Source organism: Xyrauchen texanus, chromosome 6, assembly GCF_025860055.1.
Source record: "Xyrauchen texanus isolate HMW12.3.18 chromosome 6, RBS_HiC_50CHRs, whole genome shotgun sequence".
In the NCBI taxonomy this organism is placed as follows: domain Eukaryota; kingdom Metazoa; phylum Chordata; class Actinopteri; order Cypriniformes; family Catostomidae; genus Xyrauchen; species Xyrauchen texanus.
In genome coordinates, this window is record NC_068281.1 from 9603281 (window position 1) to 9623586 (window position 20306).

Below are 20306 nucleotides of genomic sequence, written 5' to 3' on the forward strand. Positions count from 1 at the left end.
CAGCACCGGTTCATGGGATTTCAGTCCAGTCAAAGAGTATGAATTGATGGTGTGTTCACTGAGTGGCAGCGAAGCAGACAGGCTAAATCATGATTTGGCTCTGGATTTTAACTTTGGCCATCGGTGTTAACAGAGGTAAGACACGAGCAAGGTGCAGTTCAATCTCTCTCTCTCTCTCTCTGTCTGTCTGTCACATACACTCGCACACAGCCGACTGTGTTTTAACTTGTGTTTCTGTGGTAACAATGTAGATTAAAGAGTACTTTGTTGGCTGAGATCTTCGAATCGAGATTTGTGAAAGGTGAGTATTGAACAGTATACTGACCTTACAGTAGATGCGCGCACGCGTGTGTGTATATGATCATTATTTATTTGTTAATTTCTGCCCATTGACATATAATATTTTCTATGCTATAATACCGCACTGACATATTTATCCATTGATAAAATACTGTTGTAGATCAAACACAGTTTGCTGGATAACGTACGTGCGGACCGATGCCGTGCAACGCGCGCTTTGTAGTTTAGAGTCTCGTGCTTCCCGTCTTGCTCCCTCGCGCGTGACTGTACCGAAGAAAACCGTTATCCGCGAGACGCATCACCTCGCGCCCGGAGGCGACGGTGAGAAAGGGCTGGGCAACATCTGACGGTAAACGTGGGAAGAAACCACAGCGTGTGTCAGTGAGGGGATTTCAATGGCCGTAAAGGAGTTACACGGGTGAGCGTGACCGCAGTGTGAATTGTAGCGTTGTGAATCTCCTCCGCCGAGACTAAGAAAGCGGGAAAAAAAGTGTTGCTGCTGGTTGTTCGTTGTATTTACATGTATTTCTTTAGAATAATAAAATCAAATTAAACAAAAGTTGTCAGGTAACCTAAAATGTGCTTCGTGTGGTAACATTAAACATTTTATAAATTAAAACTGGTTTCATTCAGTTCAAAAATATTATTTGATATGACTGAATCAACATGACAACATTAGCATAAGTAGACAATGGCATTTTTAACCCTAAAACTCAACACATTAGGGACCACATAATACAGTAGCCTAGATTTCCACACACACACACACACACACACACATATATATATATATATTGCCTTTTTACTTAGATAAAGATTGTGAGATTGATGCCGTTATATATAAAGTCTCATGTCCTCAGTATTTGCAGAGACCCCCTTTTCAGTATTATTAAGGGTTAAGATAACTAATTTACTAATACAGTCTGCTACCATACCAAATTTCAGTGGAGTACGCATTAGAATAATACAGCATTAGAGGAGAAGTGTAAGTGCAACAGGCAAATTGTTTTATGATTTGCATATATATATATATATATATATATATATATATATATATATATATATATATATATATATATATATATATATATGTGTGTGTGTGTGTGTGTATGTGTGCGTAGTAAACCAGCAACAGAACAAAAGCTGTAGATGTCTGCACCAAATACTGAAAGGGCTTATATTTCCAAGTAGCTTTGGTGCGTAAGCTCAAAAAATCCCCTCTTTTGGACCTTATATATATCAGGACAAAAAAAGAAAGAAAGAAAAGAAACAGGCCTACTCATGAAGTCCATACACTTGTGGCCACATGCTAACAAAAATGTGTGACATTTCCTAGATTGCATTAAGAGACATTTTTGAAACATATGACTGAGACAGTATAATTTCAGTGGACTTCTATTTCTATGAGAAAAACAGTGTATTTAACCCTCATGTTCTGTTTGGGGTCTAAGGCAGTTTTACAGAAATAACTCAACAAACATGCTTAACATTGAAGAAAGTTGATACTTCAGAAGTATAAAACATGAATAAATGCAATCAGTTTTCACATGCTGTAGATTGCTATGCTGTAGATGCATTGCTGTGCATTCCTGACAGTTATTTTGTATTTTTGTTGTGGTTAAATTAAGACCTAAAAGAAACATTGGATTTTGAAAATAGCATATACTTCATGATAAAACAGTGTTAAAGCTTTAATAATATAATTGCATTCATACACATACATACATCACTCTCAAGAGCCCCAAAAGTAAAGACAGAAAAGCCAATCTCAGCAGAACACAAGGGTTAATAACACAGCCTTTGTGTACTTCCAAATTCAACCAGTGTGTGTCTGCAAAAATCTGTAAAATGTGTAGGTGAAAATCAGAGAGTGTTTTCTCAGATCTGATACTTGTTAGCAGATTTTCTTGTAAAGATGGTGATTGAGAGAGAAAGATAGAAAGGTGATGGGAAAAGATCCTGTTTGCAGTAAGTGTCAGCTAGTTTCACCGATTGAAGGATTAAGAGAAACAAAAGAGAGAGTGAGAGAGAGAGAGAATGATAGACAGATTGAGAGTGAGAGCACCAAGTGACACAGGCATGTTGTGATGGAGGGATAGCATGATAGAGAGATAAGGAGACAGGGTCAACTCAATCTGTCAAGGAAAGGAATGCAAAGGGAGGGAAAGAAAAGATTGAGGGAGGACAAGAGAAAATTTAGTTATTTTTTTAATTTGTCTGCAGAGTTATCTTTCAACATTACCAGATCAAGCACCCTTCTATAAACATACCATGGCCATGATTAAGGCTATTATTATTGTATATTTTAGTAGCTTACTTGCAGCTGAGTCAGCAGCTCACGTAACATGGTGCTGTTTTTAAATGGGACCCCTTGTGTCACTACAATCGACACAACGTCGAGTGAGTGACAGAAGGGGAACATCATGGTTACTGTCGTAACCTCTGTTCCCTGATGGAGGGAACGAGACGTTGTGTCCCCCTTGCCATGACACTAGACCTACCACTGTAAACGGCCGAACCTTACTCTCGGCTGCTCAGTGCAAAAACCTGACTGACAGATGCACGTTCGCTTTCCTTTATACCCGTATGTCCGGGGGCGGGACATGCAAATTCTGTCTGCCAATTTCTCATTGGCCTTTTCTCAAATCCAGAAGTACGCGAGGCTCTCAAGAAAGACCCCTTGTATCACTACAATCGACACAACGTCTCGTTCCCTCCATCAGGGGGAATGGAAGTTACAACATTAACCATGACATTCTGTCTGGAGGAATGGGCCAAAATTCCAGCAACTTAATTTGAGAAGCTGGTGGAAGGCTACCCAAAACATTTGACCCAAGTTAAACAATTTAAAGGCAAGGCTACCAAATACTAACACATTATATGTAAACTTCTGACCCACTGGGAATGTGATGAAAGAAAGCCGAAATAAACCATTCTCTATACCATTATTCTGACATTTAAAATATATATTTAAAAATAAAGTAGTGATCCTAACTGACATAAGACATGGAATTTTTTCTATGATTAAATGTCAGGAATTGTGAAAAACTGAGTTTAAATGTACTTGGCTAAGGTGTATGTAAACTTCTGATTTCAATTGTATATACTGTACATCATTTTTTTAAATGTTTCCTTTTTCACAAATAACAGCATATTCTGTTATATTTCTCACAAAAAGCACTATGGTATTACACGTTTTTGACATGTCATAGTAAAACCATGGTATTTTTTAAAGTACCTCGGAGTACCAAGACAGTATCATGAAGTATGAACATGATCAATTATTCAGTACCATGGCATTACCCTGGTAATATCACGGTGTCATTTCTTATTATAGGGCTCTAATGTTTTTCTTTTCTCATCACTCTTTTCACTTTCTCTCATCTCTGCTTCCTCACTTCATCCTGTCATCTCTGCTGCTTCCACTCTGACATCGTCATCACCTTTATATAACTGACACATCTTATGTTACTTTGTTCATATCTTGTAATATTCATATAATTATATTTTCTGTATTCTGTCATTAATATTTATAAATATACAGGACCTTAACCCAATAATATGGTTGAACGATGGTACAATGATGGGGTCAAGATGATTACCATGATTTTGAATGGTTATCATGGTAGCCTACATGTCCAAAAAATGGTAATGGAATTTTTCTGAATGTGATTCATCTAATGGCTTAATAGTTTCAACAAAACCAAACTGGCTTTGGCTGAACCTGACAGCTCCTTCAGTTTAAGTGTAATATTCTACAGTATATAAGACGAATTGAATGTCTATCACCGAAAGTGATACGACTGTTCCATTCTAATGAATAAATCTCTACACTGCAGTTGCACGATGTCGGAAATGCGGTAGCAATTGAGTATTATTCTTTTGATCAACACAATACATGGAGTGGACTTTTTATCTGACCGATTACTCATCTGAGGTAACGGAACTTCGATGCTCCGGAGCGAATTCAAAACTACATTTATTTGCTCACTTGAAGGGGACTGCTGCGGGAGGGGACACCAATGAAAGCTTGTTCAAGACGAAAGTAAAAAATGTAGATTTTCTTGAAGGGCCCTTCCATAAGTCTGTTATCGAAGCGTACATTCATACAGTAATGCCATGTTTCCTTCAGAGTACCCACTTCAAGGGCTCTGCACTTCAGAGTGAGTATAGGGCATAGGGAGGTTCACTTGCGATTGGAATCTGCTCCCGATCTGCTGTAGTGCATGTTCTTAAAGGCACCTCTGTTAATTTTCTTTAATACTATTTACAAAGAAATGTCATTGTAACACATTATTACTGTTATTGTGAAATTATTATGAGATTTTAATTTGGTTTTAACTATTTTAATTTAATTATTCAAATGTATCCCCTTTTTAAATTTGTATATAATATAATACACAAATTAAAATTATTCCAGTTGACAGTGGCTAATTCAGGGGCACCCAACCAGTTTCAATGCAAGGTCTGCTTTTTTATGAACAATTGTATATATACTGATTGAAGCTATTTATATTTTATTTGAATTTATTGTAATAAATAATAGATTTAGATTTCATAAACGATAATATTGATAAATATTTATATTTTGTTTATTCTTTTAGCCTCTTTAGAAATAATTGTTAGTATCCTATTAAACCGCTAAATTCGTATTCATCATTTTTTGAATTATTTTGTCTTATTTTAATTAGATATTTTTTTATTTTTGTCTTTATCCATAATAGTCTTGTGTCCCATGATGCTTTGCGGGTGATGTGGGCGGAACATCCGGTTATACGTAAACACTTATGTTATGTACTACCTTAGCATTAAAAATAAAAAAAACTTGAGAAAAAATGATCACAGGATAATAACGAGGAAATATTTTTCTTCCTCACCTATCTGTTATTGATTATGGATTTCAGGATGATGGCCAAATATCGCAAACAGGAGCATTTTAGTTATTGTGAGTCTTTATCCATCGATGGAAGAACCTGACTAACCTAAAAAGCTATGTAGCCTATTAGTGCCATAAACAGCTGTAAAATTGTACATGTTTTGAGAACTGTAGATAATTATGTTTATTTTAAAACATATATTGAATCTAGTCAGAACCTGAAGAGTTTGTTGTACCAAGATTATTTATTTACTGCAGATACAGAAGAGGTCCAGACAGCAGGATGCTCATGTATTACAGGACTCTGGCATGCTGCCGTTTTTCAGATAAAATACAATTATTTTGTGGGAGATGAATGTGTAGTAAGCTCAATCTATCTTTATAATTGTTAGTTTACTTTACATACATAATCTCCGTTTATAAATGCTATAACCTACATTACATTTTTTAGTGTTGACTTGAATTTATTGTTCTAATGTAGGAAATAATAATAATACTAACAACTAATATTACTGTATTAGCAGCCACACAATAAACCATACAAAAAGAACTCTACAAATACAAATACAAAAATAAAATAAAATATACATATTTATTTGGACATACATTATAAACATCGTACACAAAAGATAACGTTCTTTGTAAAGCAACTATAAAACAGTATGTATTATTAAAAGTGCACTGTACAAATAAATGTAATTGATGGTGAATTAATGTCCACAATGTTTTCCAAATCACCTTTTCCTTTTAAGGGAAGACATGCACATTCTGCAAAGACACTCAAAAGAAAGTGAATTGCAGATGTAAGCAGTCCGGCTTGACCTGCTCAGAGCAGGATTCGAACCAGCATCTCCAGCATGGGAGGCAGGCGCACTATCGAGGAGGCTAAAGGCTACAGCCTCAAGCGCCAGTCGCTAGTGCGCCTGTTGAGGCCAAGGGAGTGAAGTTTACACACTGCACAGCTACTACCTTTACACAGGCAGGCCAAATGCAAGAAAGAGGAAAATCATAAAACAATTCATTTCAAATAATTAAGTTAAAGTAAACAATGTAGAATAAATATGTAGAATTTATCTATTTTGCATCATAGCATGAAAACAGCTGAAAACATTGTTACTTTCTACAGACAGTTCAGAAAAAACACTGTTCCTTTTTATACTCAAAAGGCATTATTTATACTAATAATGGCATTACAAAACATGTGAAGCATTCACAAAGGCCAACGCTGAATAGAAATGAACAAACTCTCAAAATTTCGAACTTTCAGAGCATGTACTGTTAGCACAATAATGCTATCGTTTATTCGTTCATTCTGCTTTGTTTCTGGATGTTTATTGTAGGTGGACAATGTAACAGTGGATAATATAAGTAATCCCCCCATTGACTTCTTGACAATAAAGTGAAAAGAGCACACACAAAAATTATTCCAAGCTTTTTCAAACAGGTGTTCCTAAGTCAATCCTTCTGTAGGCAGCCGATGGAAGAAGCAGCATCTGGGACTGGAGCGTTTTGCCAGTGGTTTCTGGTCATAACATTGCTGTTTTAGATAAAATTTTAGTTTCGATTGATTATTAGGGTAAACATTAACTGCACACATTGTTCAAGAAATTTTAAAGACATCTTACAACATTTAAAAAGCAAGAATCTAACCGCATAACACGCAAGCAAGCAGAGACCAGATACAACCAGTCATACTTCTGCTAGCCAACTGGAAATTACGGCCACCTAGTAAAATATAGTGGACTCGCTGAGAATATTGTGGATAGGACAGCATCATTTAACAATTTCAGGAATTAAAATATTCACGTTCTGCCTGACCAGAGCACACTTAGAAATATATATATTTTTGCCTATTTTTAAGATTATTTCATTTTAGTTTCATAACAAAATTCCATTAGTAATTTTTAACAAAATTAAATTAATAAAACAAAACAAAAAAAAAAAAAAAATATATATATATATATATATTTTTTTTTATTTTTTTTTTTTATTATTTATTTATTTATTTATTTTTGTTAACAATTACTCAATTCAATGGAATTTTATTATGAAATTAAAATTTGTAAATCTTAATATAATTGTTTTTATTGTTGCTCTACATATGAACAGAAACCCTTACATAAGCATTATTTTTATTCATTGATTATCAAAATAGTGTTCCAACTTTAGCAACATCTTATACCTTCTGCAGTATGGTGTATCTCTGTATGTTTGTTCATAGTGAATGGTTTGTATATTTGTCAGAATCATTTAGTCACAATTAGAGCAAAAGACTTAAATAAGATTTAGTGTAAGATTTAGGCAAAGCTTTGGGTTAAGGCCTGGTAAATTAAATCACACAATATAAAATCTTGAGGTTTTACCTCTTGATTACTTTCCCATGGTTGATGCCAGTACAGCAGAGCTTGCAAATCCAACAAGTCTTTGTCTGTGAGGTTTTAGACTGTGACCTAATTAGAAAAAAAGGTGTAAAGCATTACAGTGACCCAGAGTCAGTAGGGTTAGTGGATGAGTGGTAAAAGACCAAAACATCTTCAATGCCTTGAACTCCATTATAATACTGAATGATTTCTGCTTATGAATATAGCCATTCATATACAGGCTCGCAGTTACTATGAGGAGATTATGAATTCTTACACTACCTGTGGTTGCTCTCGTGTTGCCTCTGGATTCAACCCAGCTACGAGTTGTCTAATTCATGCAGCTATAATAACTTACAGGAATGTTTCCTTGTAGGTAAACATGTCACATTGGACACTTAATCCAAGTATAATTTATCACCTCTGTGACGACTCATTTTCATGACATGCTAACCAGAAGCATTAAGTGTTTTCTCTCTGTAACATTAGACATTGAGAAAAACACTGACGCTTTGTGATTCAAAATTGTGTATTTTAAGTCTGGACCAAACATCAGTTTTCTTTTAATTACTACAGTGATAGATTTCTTCTCCTGAAACAGAGGAATTTCTCTGTGAAGAAGCAATACCTTTGCATTTCTGCATAGCCACATACCTAGAAGTTTTGGCTACAAAAATGTTATTAAACATTTTCACTTTTCTTGCCCAAGAAAAGGACACATGGCATACGTTGACCTTTGTGACAACATGTCCCAAATAGCGGGGCAAGTTGTCACAATGGAACTTGCCTCTAAACCAGTGACGTCAGTTTCATGTAAACACTGGGGGTTGATGCGGGAACATGTCCCCACCCATCACAAACAACAAAACAAAATACATTCATCTCTTTAAATTAAGAGTCCACCCACAAATGGAAATTCTCTCACCATTTACTCAACCTCGTTACTTTCTTTCTTCTGCTGAACACCAACAAAGATTTTAGAAAAATAGTTCAGGTCTGTTGGTCCATACAGTGGAAGTGAGTACCAAAACTTTGTAGCTCCAAAAGCACATAAAGGCAGCATAAAAGTAATCCATAACACTCCACTGGGTAAATCTGTATCTTCTGAAAAGATTTGATCTCTTCCTTTTTTACTATAAATCTCCACTTTCACTTTCACATTCTTCTTTTGTTTTTGGCAATTTGCATTCTTCGTACATATCGCCACCTACTAATGCTGAAGTTGTTTGTTTAAAACCGTTTAAAGCTATTTCCTAGCTTTAGTAGTGTTTTAGTAATACGAGCGATCCCGGAGTGCTGTATGCAAACCCTGGCTGACGCGTATTCACTTCACGTCAACTAACTGGCTCATTAAAATGATCTTTTGCCACCACCTGCTGGCTATCATATATAATGTAAAAAAAATACATGTAAAAAAGACAAACTGTAGCTCTAAATACATCTACACTGCTCTTACTCTTTAGTTTAGAATGGTACGAACACAAGCAGAGTGATATATACAGTGAAGCATCGGAGTGCTGATGTCAGACCATCAGTACCCATGGAATGTCTCTCATCCAATCAGATTCGAGGAATGGAACTAACTGTTGTATATAAATAAACAAAATGTTATGTATGGTACAGAGATGATCATCAGGAAACATCTCATTTATATCATAAGTCCGATACCCATGTAGAAGAACTATTAGTCCCAGATCTGTCTGGGCTGGAGATCTCTCCTGTGGGTTAGTGGTAGGCAGCAGTAATTTTATTAGATGAATAACTGGGACACAGGTGTGAAGACATACGTGTACGCCTGGTAAAGGATGATTCTTTGTACATACAGGAGAGCATGAATACAGGTATACATACTCTCAAGCACACATGAGGACACGCACACACACAAACACACTTGTCCTCCTATTTTTAAACTGTAACCATGTGAACATCTGTTTATGGCATTGTTCTAATGGTTTTTTAATGCATGTGAAAGTCTGTACGCACACACAAACACAAATGGTAATTTCGTAGATTTGCGGAACAAAAAATAGCTACAACAACTGAAATTTAAGTCTACCTTTATAAAATAATAGAGAAATGAAAGTTTGACAAAGGCAGAATGACAATGAAAAATTATACTATTTAACTTACAAAAAATGGATAGGTGAGACTATTTCCTTAGTGGAACGCAGAAGGAAAAAAACATGAAAAATTATTCTATCACTTACAGCATACAATGACCATATGCAGCCAAGCTCCAAAATAAAAAAGCACAATAAAAGCACCATAAAAATAGTCCATACAACTTACAATTGTGCTATATTCAAAGTCGTCTGAAGCAGTACAATATTTTTGAGGAACAAACAAAAATGTAAGTTGGTATTCACTGAAAATATCACACAATGTGAACATTTTCTACCGGCATTGATGCGCTCTTCTTTTCAGAGCCTACATGGAATTATTCTTGTGTACCGGCAGCTTACATAAACTCCCCAGTACTCTCTTCTATCCCTTCCCTACAAGACAGTGTGGCCTGTTGCTTCTGCATATTTTATTTTATTCTGGCCAAGAACCATTTATTCAAAGTGGTTGTTTGACTAAGATGCAGGGATATCTCATTTGCTTGCAACTACCTGCCTCAAACAGTGTTCTTAAATATCTTTAAAAGTTTTAATGCCTCAAACCTCATAAACTTTGGCAAGTTCCTTATCATGATCATGGTTTTGGAGCTATCTCAGTTCATTTCTGAACTTGCCGAAATGTGATTAATACAGGAAACAGAAATAGATTTAAAAAAAAAAAAAAATTACAACAATAAAAACAGTTTTCATATCAAAATATTTGAATGGATTATCTACATCGGAAAAGTTACTTTAAAGCTATGTTTATTAAATTATCTTCTAAATTTCTTTGGCAATCGTGATATAAAACTCACTTGAGTATGCAAAACTGAAACCCATGCAATTTTATTGGTAGACCAATGATAAGGAATATCTTTAATATCTTCTTTATTGTCACAAAATCAAACAATAAATGACAGTACACATGCTATGTTATGAGATATCTTCAATAGATATCTATACAGTAAACAGATGGATATCTACAGTATACATGTTTCAATGTTATGGCATGCGTTTTCTTTTTTTTTTCTTTTTTCTTTTTATGATACAGTAACCAAATATGTAGTGACCATATAACGTATGTGAGGAGTTTTAAGAGACACTATGTACTTAAAATAATATACTTGTATCAAATACTTTATACTGTTTGGAACAACATAAAGTTGAGTATATAATAAATAGCTGAACTAGTATATAATAAGGTATGTGTTTATTCATAAATTGATGTTCAAAAACAACTCTAATCTTAGAACTTTTGGCAAAGAAACAGATAAACAGATTTCTTTGAAGTATGTTATTATTTAAAATTGCATTGTCAAATATATGTGCTATATGTAGCCTATTGAATATTTGAGTAATTAACATCCCTTGAGCTTGTGCTCTCAGAGTCTGTTTCAGGGTCAACAGTCCAGAGTACCATCTCATATTAGCATGCTAGAAGGTGTGGCATGTAACAGGCCTAGGTAATTGTCCCATTAATTACTATAATATAATAGGTGTTTATTAGAAAATTGTTAAGATATCTGTGGGACTTTAGGAAGCTATTCTATTTTCTTTAACATCATGTAGCTACAGATAGACCAAGAGTGAATAGAAAGAAATGGAGAGAAATATTAATTCTGTATAAATACAGGCTTTACATATTTTCTGTTTAAGTTTACCTGATGAGAGTTTAGAGAGAATTGTATGTGTTGCTAGGAATGCCCTAATGTACACTTTCTTAAGTGTACATGAGGACATTCCAAGCAACAAATAACATATATATATATATATATGTATATCCTATATGTTTGTGTGTGCTACTTGTGTTTCTTCAGAGAGCGGGTCATATAGTATATGGTATTTATTGATGGCTCTGATCATGCATTGTATTGCTGTGTCTATGGTGTACATTACATCATATGCTGATGATGTCATAGGTGATGTCATCTAAGACCTTACATCATCAGTCTGTTGTTGGTGTGTTTGAAAGTATACTGTATGTGAAAGCACTGCAGTGATTGCCGAGGAAGAGAGAGGAAGGCCTGAAGGGGGAAATATTTTTTTCTCTTTTAAATAAATCTGTTACTATAGCAACCCTGGAAGCAGAAGCTTGAGAGATGGGGTGAAGTGGGGGAGTGCTAGAGACCTGGTAACCATAGCAACTCACAAAGGGACTGGCTGAAACTCACAGAAATGTATTACAGAGATGTTATAGGTTGGGGAGAGAGAGGAAGAGAAAAAGAGAGAGGGATAGAGTGAACGAAGTGAGAATGATTTCAGGGAGGAACAAGAGCTAACTGGACAGAACAAAGTGCCTCAGCCAATCAGAAACTGACCCTCGTCACCATTGTCCAATCAGATAGCATGCAGAACACAAAACACCTTTCATGCACAAGACTGCGGACTGTAGTTAAACATGACAAACAAGAGAATAAAATCACACTGGATGATGAGGAAACATCAATGCTCACTCAAATGACTGAAGTAGTATAAAAGCAATTATAAAGGAGCAATAAAAGAGGCTTAGTTAATAACATCAATTAACATTATTGTTAATTCACAAACATTCATAAAAAGTAAATTTCTGTCATTATTTATACACCTTTGTGTTGTTCTAAACCATTTTAATTTCTTTATCTCACAAGGAACACAAAAGGAGACTTTGTTTGCATGGAAGAAAGATGCAATGAAAATAAATGGTGACTGAGTCTGTCAGTTGCAATTAATGATAGAGGAGCATTAGTGAATGGGGACTAGGGCCGTCAGTCCCTTAAGGGGCTTTTCTACTGCACGGTACAGCTCAACTCAACTCAGCTCGATTTTTGGGGTTTTCCACTGTGCATAGTACCTGGAAACACCTCAGTCGAGGTTCCAAGTGAGCCGAGCCGATACAAAATGTGACGTCAAAATCCTGCAGATCACTGATTGGTCAGGGAGAATCCTGACTACCAGCGTCACTGGATTTCCGACACGCGACATCAACCCGCTAGTTTTAAAGTTAGCATCAGCGATAACAGTATCATTTGTTCATGCCACTTTCGAATTGTGAAAAAAGAAACGGCTGTGCGCAAAACCACACCTTGGTCAATAAACAAGGTGCAGACATTCCACTCATTAGCGATGTGGATGTTAGCGAAACGAAAAAGTCTCTCAGGAAGTGTATCAGCTGTTGGCCGCACACGACTACCACCGGACCTACCAACAGTGCAGGGAAAATTAAAAAAAAAAACGTAAATGACTACCGAACCATCAAGGAAATGTGAAAGTGGTTCGACCAAATGGACGCTATCTAAATGGCGAGTAATGGGAGGGAGAGTGCCCTGGACTGGCGTTGATCCACGATGGAGGATGTTTTGTTATGTTAACTCTATAATCTGATTGAAAGCTTCAATTTATTTAGTTGACCAACTACTGGAAGCTTGCTTCTAAAACAACCAGGCCAATTTAACTGTTACACTTCTGTAAAATTACCAAGCAACAACTGCTTTATGCAGCACAATGAGCTAGTAGCTAACAGCTAGCGGACGTGTTGTTGTTTTGGTCAGTTTGTGTCGTGTTTAAGATGATGTCACGGCAGTAGAGGCGGCGTAGCTATGACGATCAGCCTATAATCCCACCCACGTTGAGGTGGCACTAAACTGCAATGGAAATGCAAGCTCAAAAAAGTAAAGCGAGTAGAGTTGAGGTAAGTCGAACCGTAACGTGCAGTGGAAAAGTGCCATTACATTCTGCCTTCTGTGTTCCATGGCAGAAAGAAAGTCACATGAGTTTGTAACAACATGAGGGTGAGTAAATTATTTTTTGGGTGAACTATCCCTTTAATGTAACATAAATTATCAGTGAACATTTTTTTAAAGAATTTATAAATCTTGGTTAATTTTAATTATTAAATATACTGTTGTTCATTGTTAATGTTCATATAATTAATGTTCATAATAGTTCATAATGCATTAGCTAACTAATGTACAAATGAATCACTTAAATTTCACATTAATAATGTATTTGGCTACGTATGTAGAAATTAACGTTATTCAAGATTAATTAATAATGTTCATTGTAAAAGTTGTCCATTGTAATTTCATGTTAACTATAGTTTTACCTAATGTTAAAATCTACAACTATATTGTGTAGTGTTATCACATAAGACAAAAATGAATAATAAAAATGGATCATAAATTAAATACTGGTCATATAACAATGAAATGAACAAAATCTTTGGACTTGGAAATGCCTTTTTGTTTTTCCCCCCATTGTGTTTACTGCTTGGTTCAAGGTGATCTAAAACATGGTTTAGTTAGTACATCTGACATTTGGCATTGACATGTTTACATGAAACCTGGCAATTCTGTGCCCTTAAAAACAAACATCATTCTTGTGTGAAAAAACAAGCCAGCAGAGGTGGCCAAAAAAAAGTGTGTTCTGCTTTTGCCTGGTTCTGATTTCTGCTCATTGTTATTAAATTATTTACAGTAACTTTTAAACATCTGATAGTGCTTAAACTTTCTCGATGGAAACATGTAGAGGCCAAGTGTACTGTCGATCCATGTAGAACACTATATACAAAATCAGTACTTTTAAAAAAATCTGAAATTTGTCTACTAGTAGAAGTTAAATAAATCTGAAAAATAACATTATATGTTTCAGCAAGATGACTCAAATTATGAATAAAGCAGTCAACCACTAATAAACTGCAGTAGAATATTAGTATTCTTTAGTGTTTCTGTCTGTGTCATTCTTTAGTTTTAACTAATTCTGTATCTAAATTGTGATTTATTTATTTTTATTGGCTGCTAATTTGACTAGATGCTAAATGTACCTTTCAGGACGACACTGATATTTCAGAATATAGAAAAGGAGAAACTTTCATTTAATGTACAGGAATTAGAATTTCAATCTAAGCCAAACCACTTCTCAATAAAATCAGCCTCGCAAAACTTACATTAAAGAATACATTGATTTTGTTTAATGTTTTATTTTTGTTTTAATTTTAATGTTTGTTTGCAGGAATGTTCTGGATATACCGATAGACATGACAAACCGGTAGAAATCCAAAATACATTTTGGATTTTCATCTGTATCGTGGTTACGCAAAACTTTAGGTTACTCACTTAACCCCGGTTCTATCATAATAGGACTGAGGTATCTCACTATGGGTAACGCCTCGGGCATGGCCAAACCTGGAAGCGCCAATAACACCCAGTCTTGTCAGTTGACAGACCAAACACAGCAGTGATGGGAGTCCCACCTCCCTATATAAACCACAGTCATAGGTGCCTACATCATTCTCTGCATATCTATTCTCCGTGCAACTGCAACAATGGATGTGTGGATAGATACCTCACTCATGTTATCAGAGAACCTAAAGTTCTCTTTCTAACATTCGTTCGGTATCTCACTATGGAAAACTTGCGTATTGCGGATATGATGTCCGAAACAGACGTCAACCGACTTGTAGTGTCCAATGTACACTCACCCAATCAATTTGCAAAATGGCAAAACAACACACTTGTGTTATTGTTGATTTGTGTTTGTATTTATTGTTTGTTTTTTTTACACATCGGCAGATTGACGACACTCACTAAGGACTGAATGAGCCAATGATGGCTCTGTGACATCCAGTCTATAAAATTAGACAAAAGTAGGAGGGGCTACACAAATGTCCTAGACTGAAATGCCTTTAAATTGCCCATTAGGTAGCCATACCTCTTGGAGAATGAGCTCTCAAGCCCTCCGGAGGTCGCAGCCCCAGACTATTACAACCTAATATTATAGCCTCTACTACCCAATAAAACAGGCGCTGTCGTGATATGGGGCTGCCCTTAGAATCAGCCCAAAAAAACAAATGCTGGTTACTCTTCCTTAATGCCTTTGTTCTTTCCACCTACAAATGTAGAGTACGAACTAACACAAACACTGCAGCCACTAGTCCTCTGACGAGGAAAAAGTTGGCGGGTGAAGAGTTCGCAAATCCACCGGCTTACAGCTGAACACAGAGTCTCTCAACTTAGGCACAAAGGCTGGATTCATTTTAAGAGACACTCGATAAATCCACCGCAAAGCACATACAAGAGTGATGAACTGACAAAGCATGTAGTTCACTAACCCGCTTTGCAGTTGTTAAGGCCAATAATAAAGCTGCCTTTAGCGAAAGGACCTTTAATTCTATACTTTCACCTGGCTCAAAGGGAGGCCTACGTTCAGGAATATGGACAGATCCCATGATGGAACCAGTGGTTTTGACACCCTGTTCAAATGTCTTGTGCCCCTTATAAGCCTGCAAACAGTATGCCACTGTTGTGTTTTTCCGATCTGACTATGAAATTGGGGTCTTGAAGGAATGGTACAAAGTGCTTAAATGCTAGAGACACTGTCAGTAACTCCAGAAATGTTATGTTTTTTATTCTTGTCACATACACACACATATGTTTGTGCAAATTTCCTCCTCTCTCTTTTCTTACCCCGTGGATGGAGAGGATAGGTGCAAACTGAGAGGCACTGGGGAAACAGGTGTCAACACTCCCATTAAATCGTTTGTGTGTGAACCATGTAACAGAAAAATTGTTCTAAAGCATGTTTTAGTGCCTAGCTAAGCGCTATATAAATGTAAGGAATTATTATTATTATAACAGAGACTCAGTGAGTGCTGTTCACACACTCCATGTCCTGAACAAGAACACTGGTTAGGTGTTCTTATCTTGTTCCATTGAGGGTTAGATGGATGATGTTTGGTTAAAACCAGATTGTCCTCCTCTAAAATGGGTTGTGAACCCGTAACTTGACAGCTGGGTTGTGGAAAGCAGTGGTTTTTCAGGGAAGGCAGGTCTTCCCCAACACTTCCCCATCCTTAAATCACACTGCTGCCGCATTGTGGACACCGTAGCCCCAAAAAGGGCTTTCGGATCCACTGGGGCATCGAGGAAATCTGTCTTCTCCCTCTCAGATAGGCAAGAAAGACCAAGCCCATTCTGCCACAATGGTGAGACCCATGCTGCAGCTGCAGATCTGGATGGTCTCTCTTAATGTACGTAGGTTGAGATCCGCAATAACGCAGATCTCTTCCCACAACGCCGCGTCCAGCACCCCCATATCAATTTGTTTGCCCGTCTCCTCCATCAACTTGGTCTGATATGCTGTGAGGAGCATGGTGGTGTTAAGAGCCCTTACGGCTAAGGCTGAAGATCGGTAGATCTTTTGGTAAATGGAGGCCAACAATCTCTCCGTCCGTCCCAGCAAAGAAGCGGGGAGCAAATGGAAAAAATGCCAGACGATCAGGGTGAAGGTGATTTGCCACCAACGCCTTGACTGTAGGGGGGCTGGACATCCCCAGATCCTCCATTTTGTGCATATACAGCATAGAGTAACCGTTACCAGGCACTCTGTCCCAAAACCGACACATCTCCGTGATGCACGCTGGGATGGCTGAAATAAATTGCTTTACCGAAATGGCAGCCGTTTGCTGTCGTACAGATCCCTGTCAGTACCCTGGCTAGTCTGCTGTGATGGCCAGTCGATGGAGAGCTCCTTGCAGCTGGGATGGTGGGTCTTTTTCCACTGTCAGCGGAGGAAAATAGGGATACTCCTTATTCAACGCCATGAATCCTTTCCAAAAATCTGTACGGAATGGGAACAATGTGGGCAACACTCTGGATTAGCGAGTGCGGCCTGTGCATGCCTGACACCCAGACAGGCAATACATAGAGGGTAGGAATCCTTTGGCCATATCATTGATCCACAAGTGCACGGACGGGAAGGATCATTCCCCTTTGCTCAGCCACTGAGTGTACCACTTGATTCTTTGTTAATCCTTTTGCCATAGAGGTAGAAGCTATAACAGCTTAACCCGCCTTGATACACTGGTTCATGCCACCCAGAGAAAACAATATAATACAGCAGGAAATATATTCACTTTGACAGTGACTATACTTGCAAAAATAATAGCCGTGTTCTGCGACGTGCCTGAACAGCTCGCCTGATGAACTGTAAAGCAACCACTTCTTACGAGTCCTGCTGGGGATAGCTTCCAAAGATCTTCATGGAGACGAGAATTTATGTGAGACTGACATAATTGAAGAAACAGGGTTTTTCAGGTACTGACAATTTTTCGGCAGCCACCCAAGCAAAATTCCAGGCTGCCGAAGAAAATTCAATTACAATAATCTTCCATTCTGAATATGCCTCTCATAAGACACACCGCTGTGTTTCACATGATTTTTGCACGCGCTATCTCTGAAGTATGAAATCCAGCAGGCTTCCAGATTGGGCTCCACAGACATTTGCGCTACTTAGCCAGGTTCCTCACAAAGTTTTGGTTCGCTTTCAAAACTTGCATGAACCATTTTAATTCTACTGAGTTTTGAGGTTTTTTTACCTTAAAGCGCTATGGAGGAATATCTCAAATGGCAAGAGAGCCTGAGATTCTAACCAACACTGATGAGGTAAACAGCTAAAACAATGTGTCATGCGCCAAGAATTATGTGTCATCTGTCATGCAGATTTTTTAAACTACACATCATTACCCTTAATAAAATTCAGTTCAAATGATGTTAGATATTAGAAAACAAACCAGCTTTGCTTTCAGATATTCAAATATTGTCTACAGAGATGACTTAAACCATTAAGAGCATAATGAAGTGTTTTATAATAATAATACTAGTCTACAACATCAAATTGAAATGTGAAATTTAGCATTGTGATAAGGTTTTTTGAATACCACCCATTTTTTATTTATTTATTTTTTTACTCTGACTTCGTCAAGATCCAAATAAAGATAAAATCCTATATAAGGAAGTAGTTTTCATTTATAAAGTATTTAATTAAATTACTGGATTATTCAAAAATAGGCATATTAATATGGTTATTTAATGTACAGTATAAACCAATTTTTATAGATTAATGTTTTTGAAAAAATTTACTATATTGTGATATAAAATTTGTGATTTTGTGAAGGTTTTGGTCATATCTCCCACACCTAGGTTCAATACAAGTTAAGCTCAATCAAGAGCTTTTGTGGGATAATGCTGATTACCACAAAAAGTAATTCTAACTTGTCCCTCACTTCAGGTACAAATCAGGTACAGTAAGGCACTTACAATGGAAGTAAATAGGGCCAGTCTAAAAAATATATAATTAAAATGAAAATTAAAACACACACTGTTTCAAAATAGTCACATAATTATACATGTTAACATGATTTTAGTGTGAAAATATGTCTTACTATCCCAATACTGGGATTACAGGGTCAACCAATTTACACTCACCTAAAGGATTATTAGGAACACCTGTTCAATTTCTCATTAATGCAATTATCTAATCAACCAATCACATGGCAGTTGCTTCAATGCATTTAGGGGTGTGGTCCTGGTCAAGACAATCTCCTGAACTCCAAACTGAATGTCAGAATGGGAAAGAAAGGTGATTTAAGCAATTTTGAGTATGGCATGGTTGTTGGTGCCAGACGGGCCGGTCTGAGTATTTCACAATCTGCTCAGTTACTGGGATTTTCACACACAACCATTTCTAGGGTTTACAAAGAATGGTGTGAAAAGGGAAAAACATCCAGTATGCGGCAGTCCTGTGGGCAAAAATGCCTTGTTGATGCTAGAGGTCAGAGGAGAATGGGCCGACTGATTCAAGTTGATAGAAGAGCAACTTTGCCTGAAATAACCACTCGTTACAACCGAGGTATGCAGCAAATCATTTGTGAAGCCACAACAAGCACAACCTTGAGGCGGATGGGCTACAACAGCAGAAGACCCCACCGGGTACCACTCATCTCCACTACAAATAGGAAAAAGAAGCTACAATTTGCAAGAGCTCACCAAAATTGGACAGTTGAAGACTGGAAAAATGTTGCCTGGTCTGATGAGTCTCGATTTCTGTTGAGACATTCAGATGGTAGAGTCAGAATTTGGCGTAAACAGAATGAGAACATGGATCCATCATGCCTTGTTACCACTGTGCAGGCTGGTGGTGTAATGGTGTGGGGGATGTTTTCTTGGCACACTTTAGGCCCCTTAGTGCCAATTGGGCATCGTTTAAATGCCACGGCCTACCTGAGCATTGTTTCTGACCATGTCCATCCCTTTATGGCCACCATGTACCCATCCTCTGATGGCTACTTCCAGCAGGATAATGCACCATTTCACAAAGCTCGAATCATTTCAAATTGGTTTCTTGAACATGACAATGAGTTCACTGTACTAAAATGGCCCCCACAGTCACCAGATCTCAACCCAATAGAGCATCTTTGGGATGTGGTGGAACGGGAGCTTCGTGCCCTGGATGTGCATCCCACAAATCTCCATCAACTGCAAGATGCTATCCTATCAATATGGGCCAACATTTCTAAAGAATGCTTTCAGCACCTTGTTGAATCAATGCCACGTAGAATTAAGGCAGTTCTGAAGGTGAAAGGGGGTCAAACACAGTATTAGTATGGTGTTCCTAATAATCCTTTAGGTGAGTGTATAATATAGAAGTTGTAAAAAAAAAAAAAGCACTGGCTTACCGTTTATCAAGCAGTGAACCTTTGCTGGGTGAAGAACAATCTGGAATCATGTGTAAGTGTAACTGTCTCATGAAGTCCTCTTTGCATCTGAACTTCTTCAAAGCATTTAATCTTTGTGACACCTACACTAAAAAAAAGCTAGACACAGCACAACAAATTAAGCATAATGCAGTTGTGTCAAA

General features: G+C 37.1%; 1 protein-coding gene across 1 annotated transcript in view; it reads left to right on the top strand.

The window, feature by feature from the left end:
- Positions 1–20306, top strand: part of kirrel1b (kirre like nephrin family adhesion molecule 1b) — a 58452-nt gene continuing 38146 nt past the window's right edge. The window contains exon 1 of the mRNA XM_052128863.1: positions 1–135. Coding sequence (XP_051984823.1) covers positions 90–135 — 46 coding nt within the window. The 5' untranslated portion in view covers positions 1–89. The remainder of the gene's footprint in view (positions 136–20306) is intronic.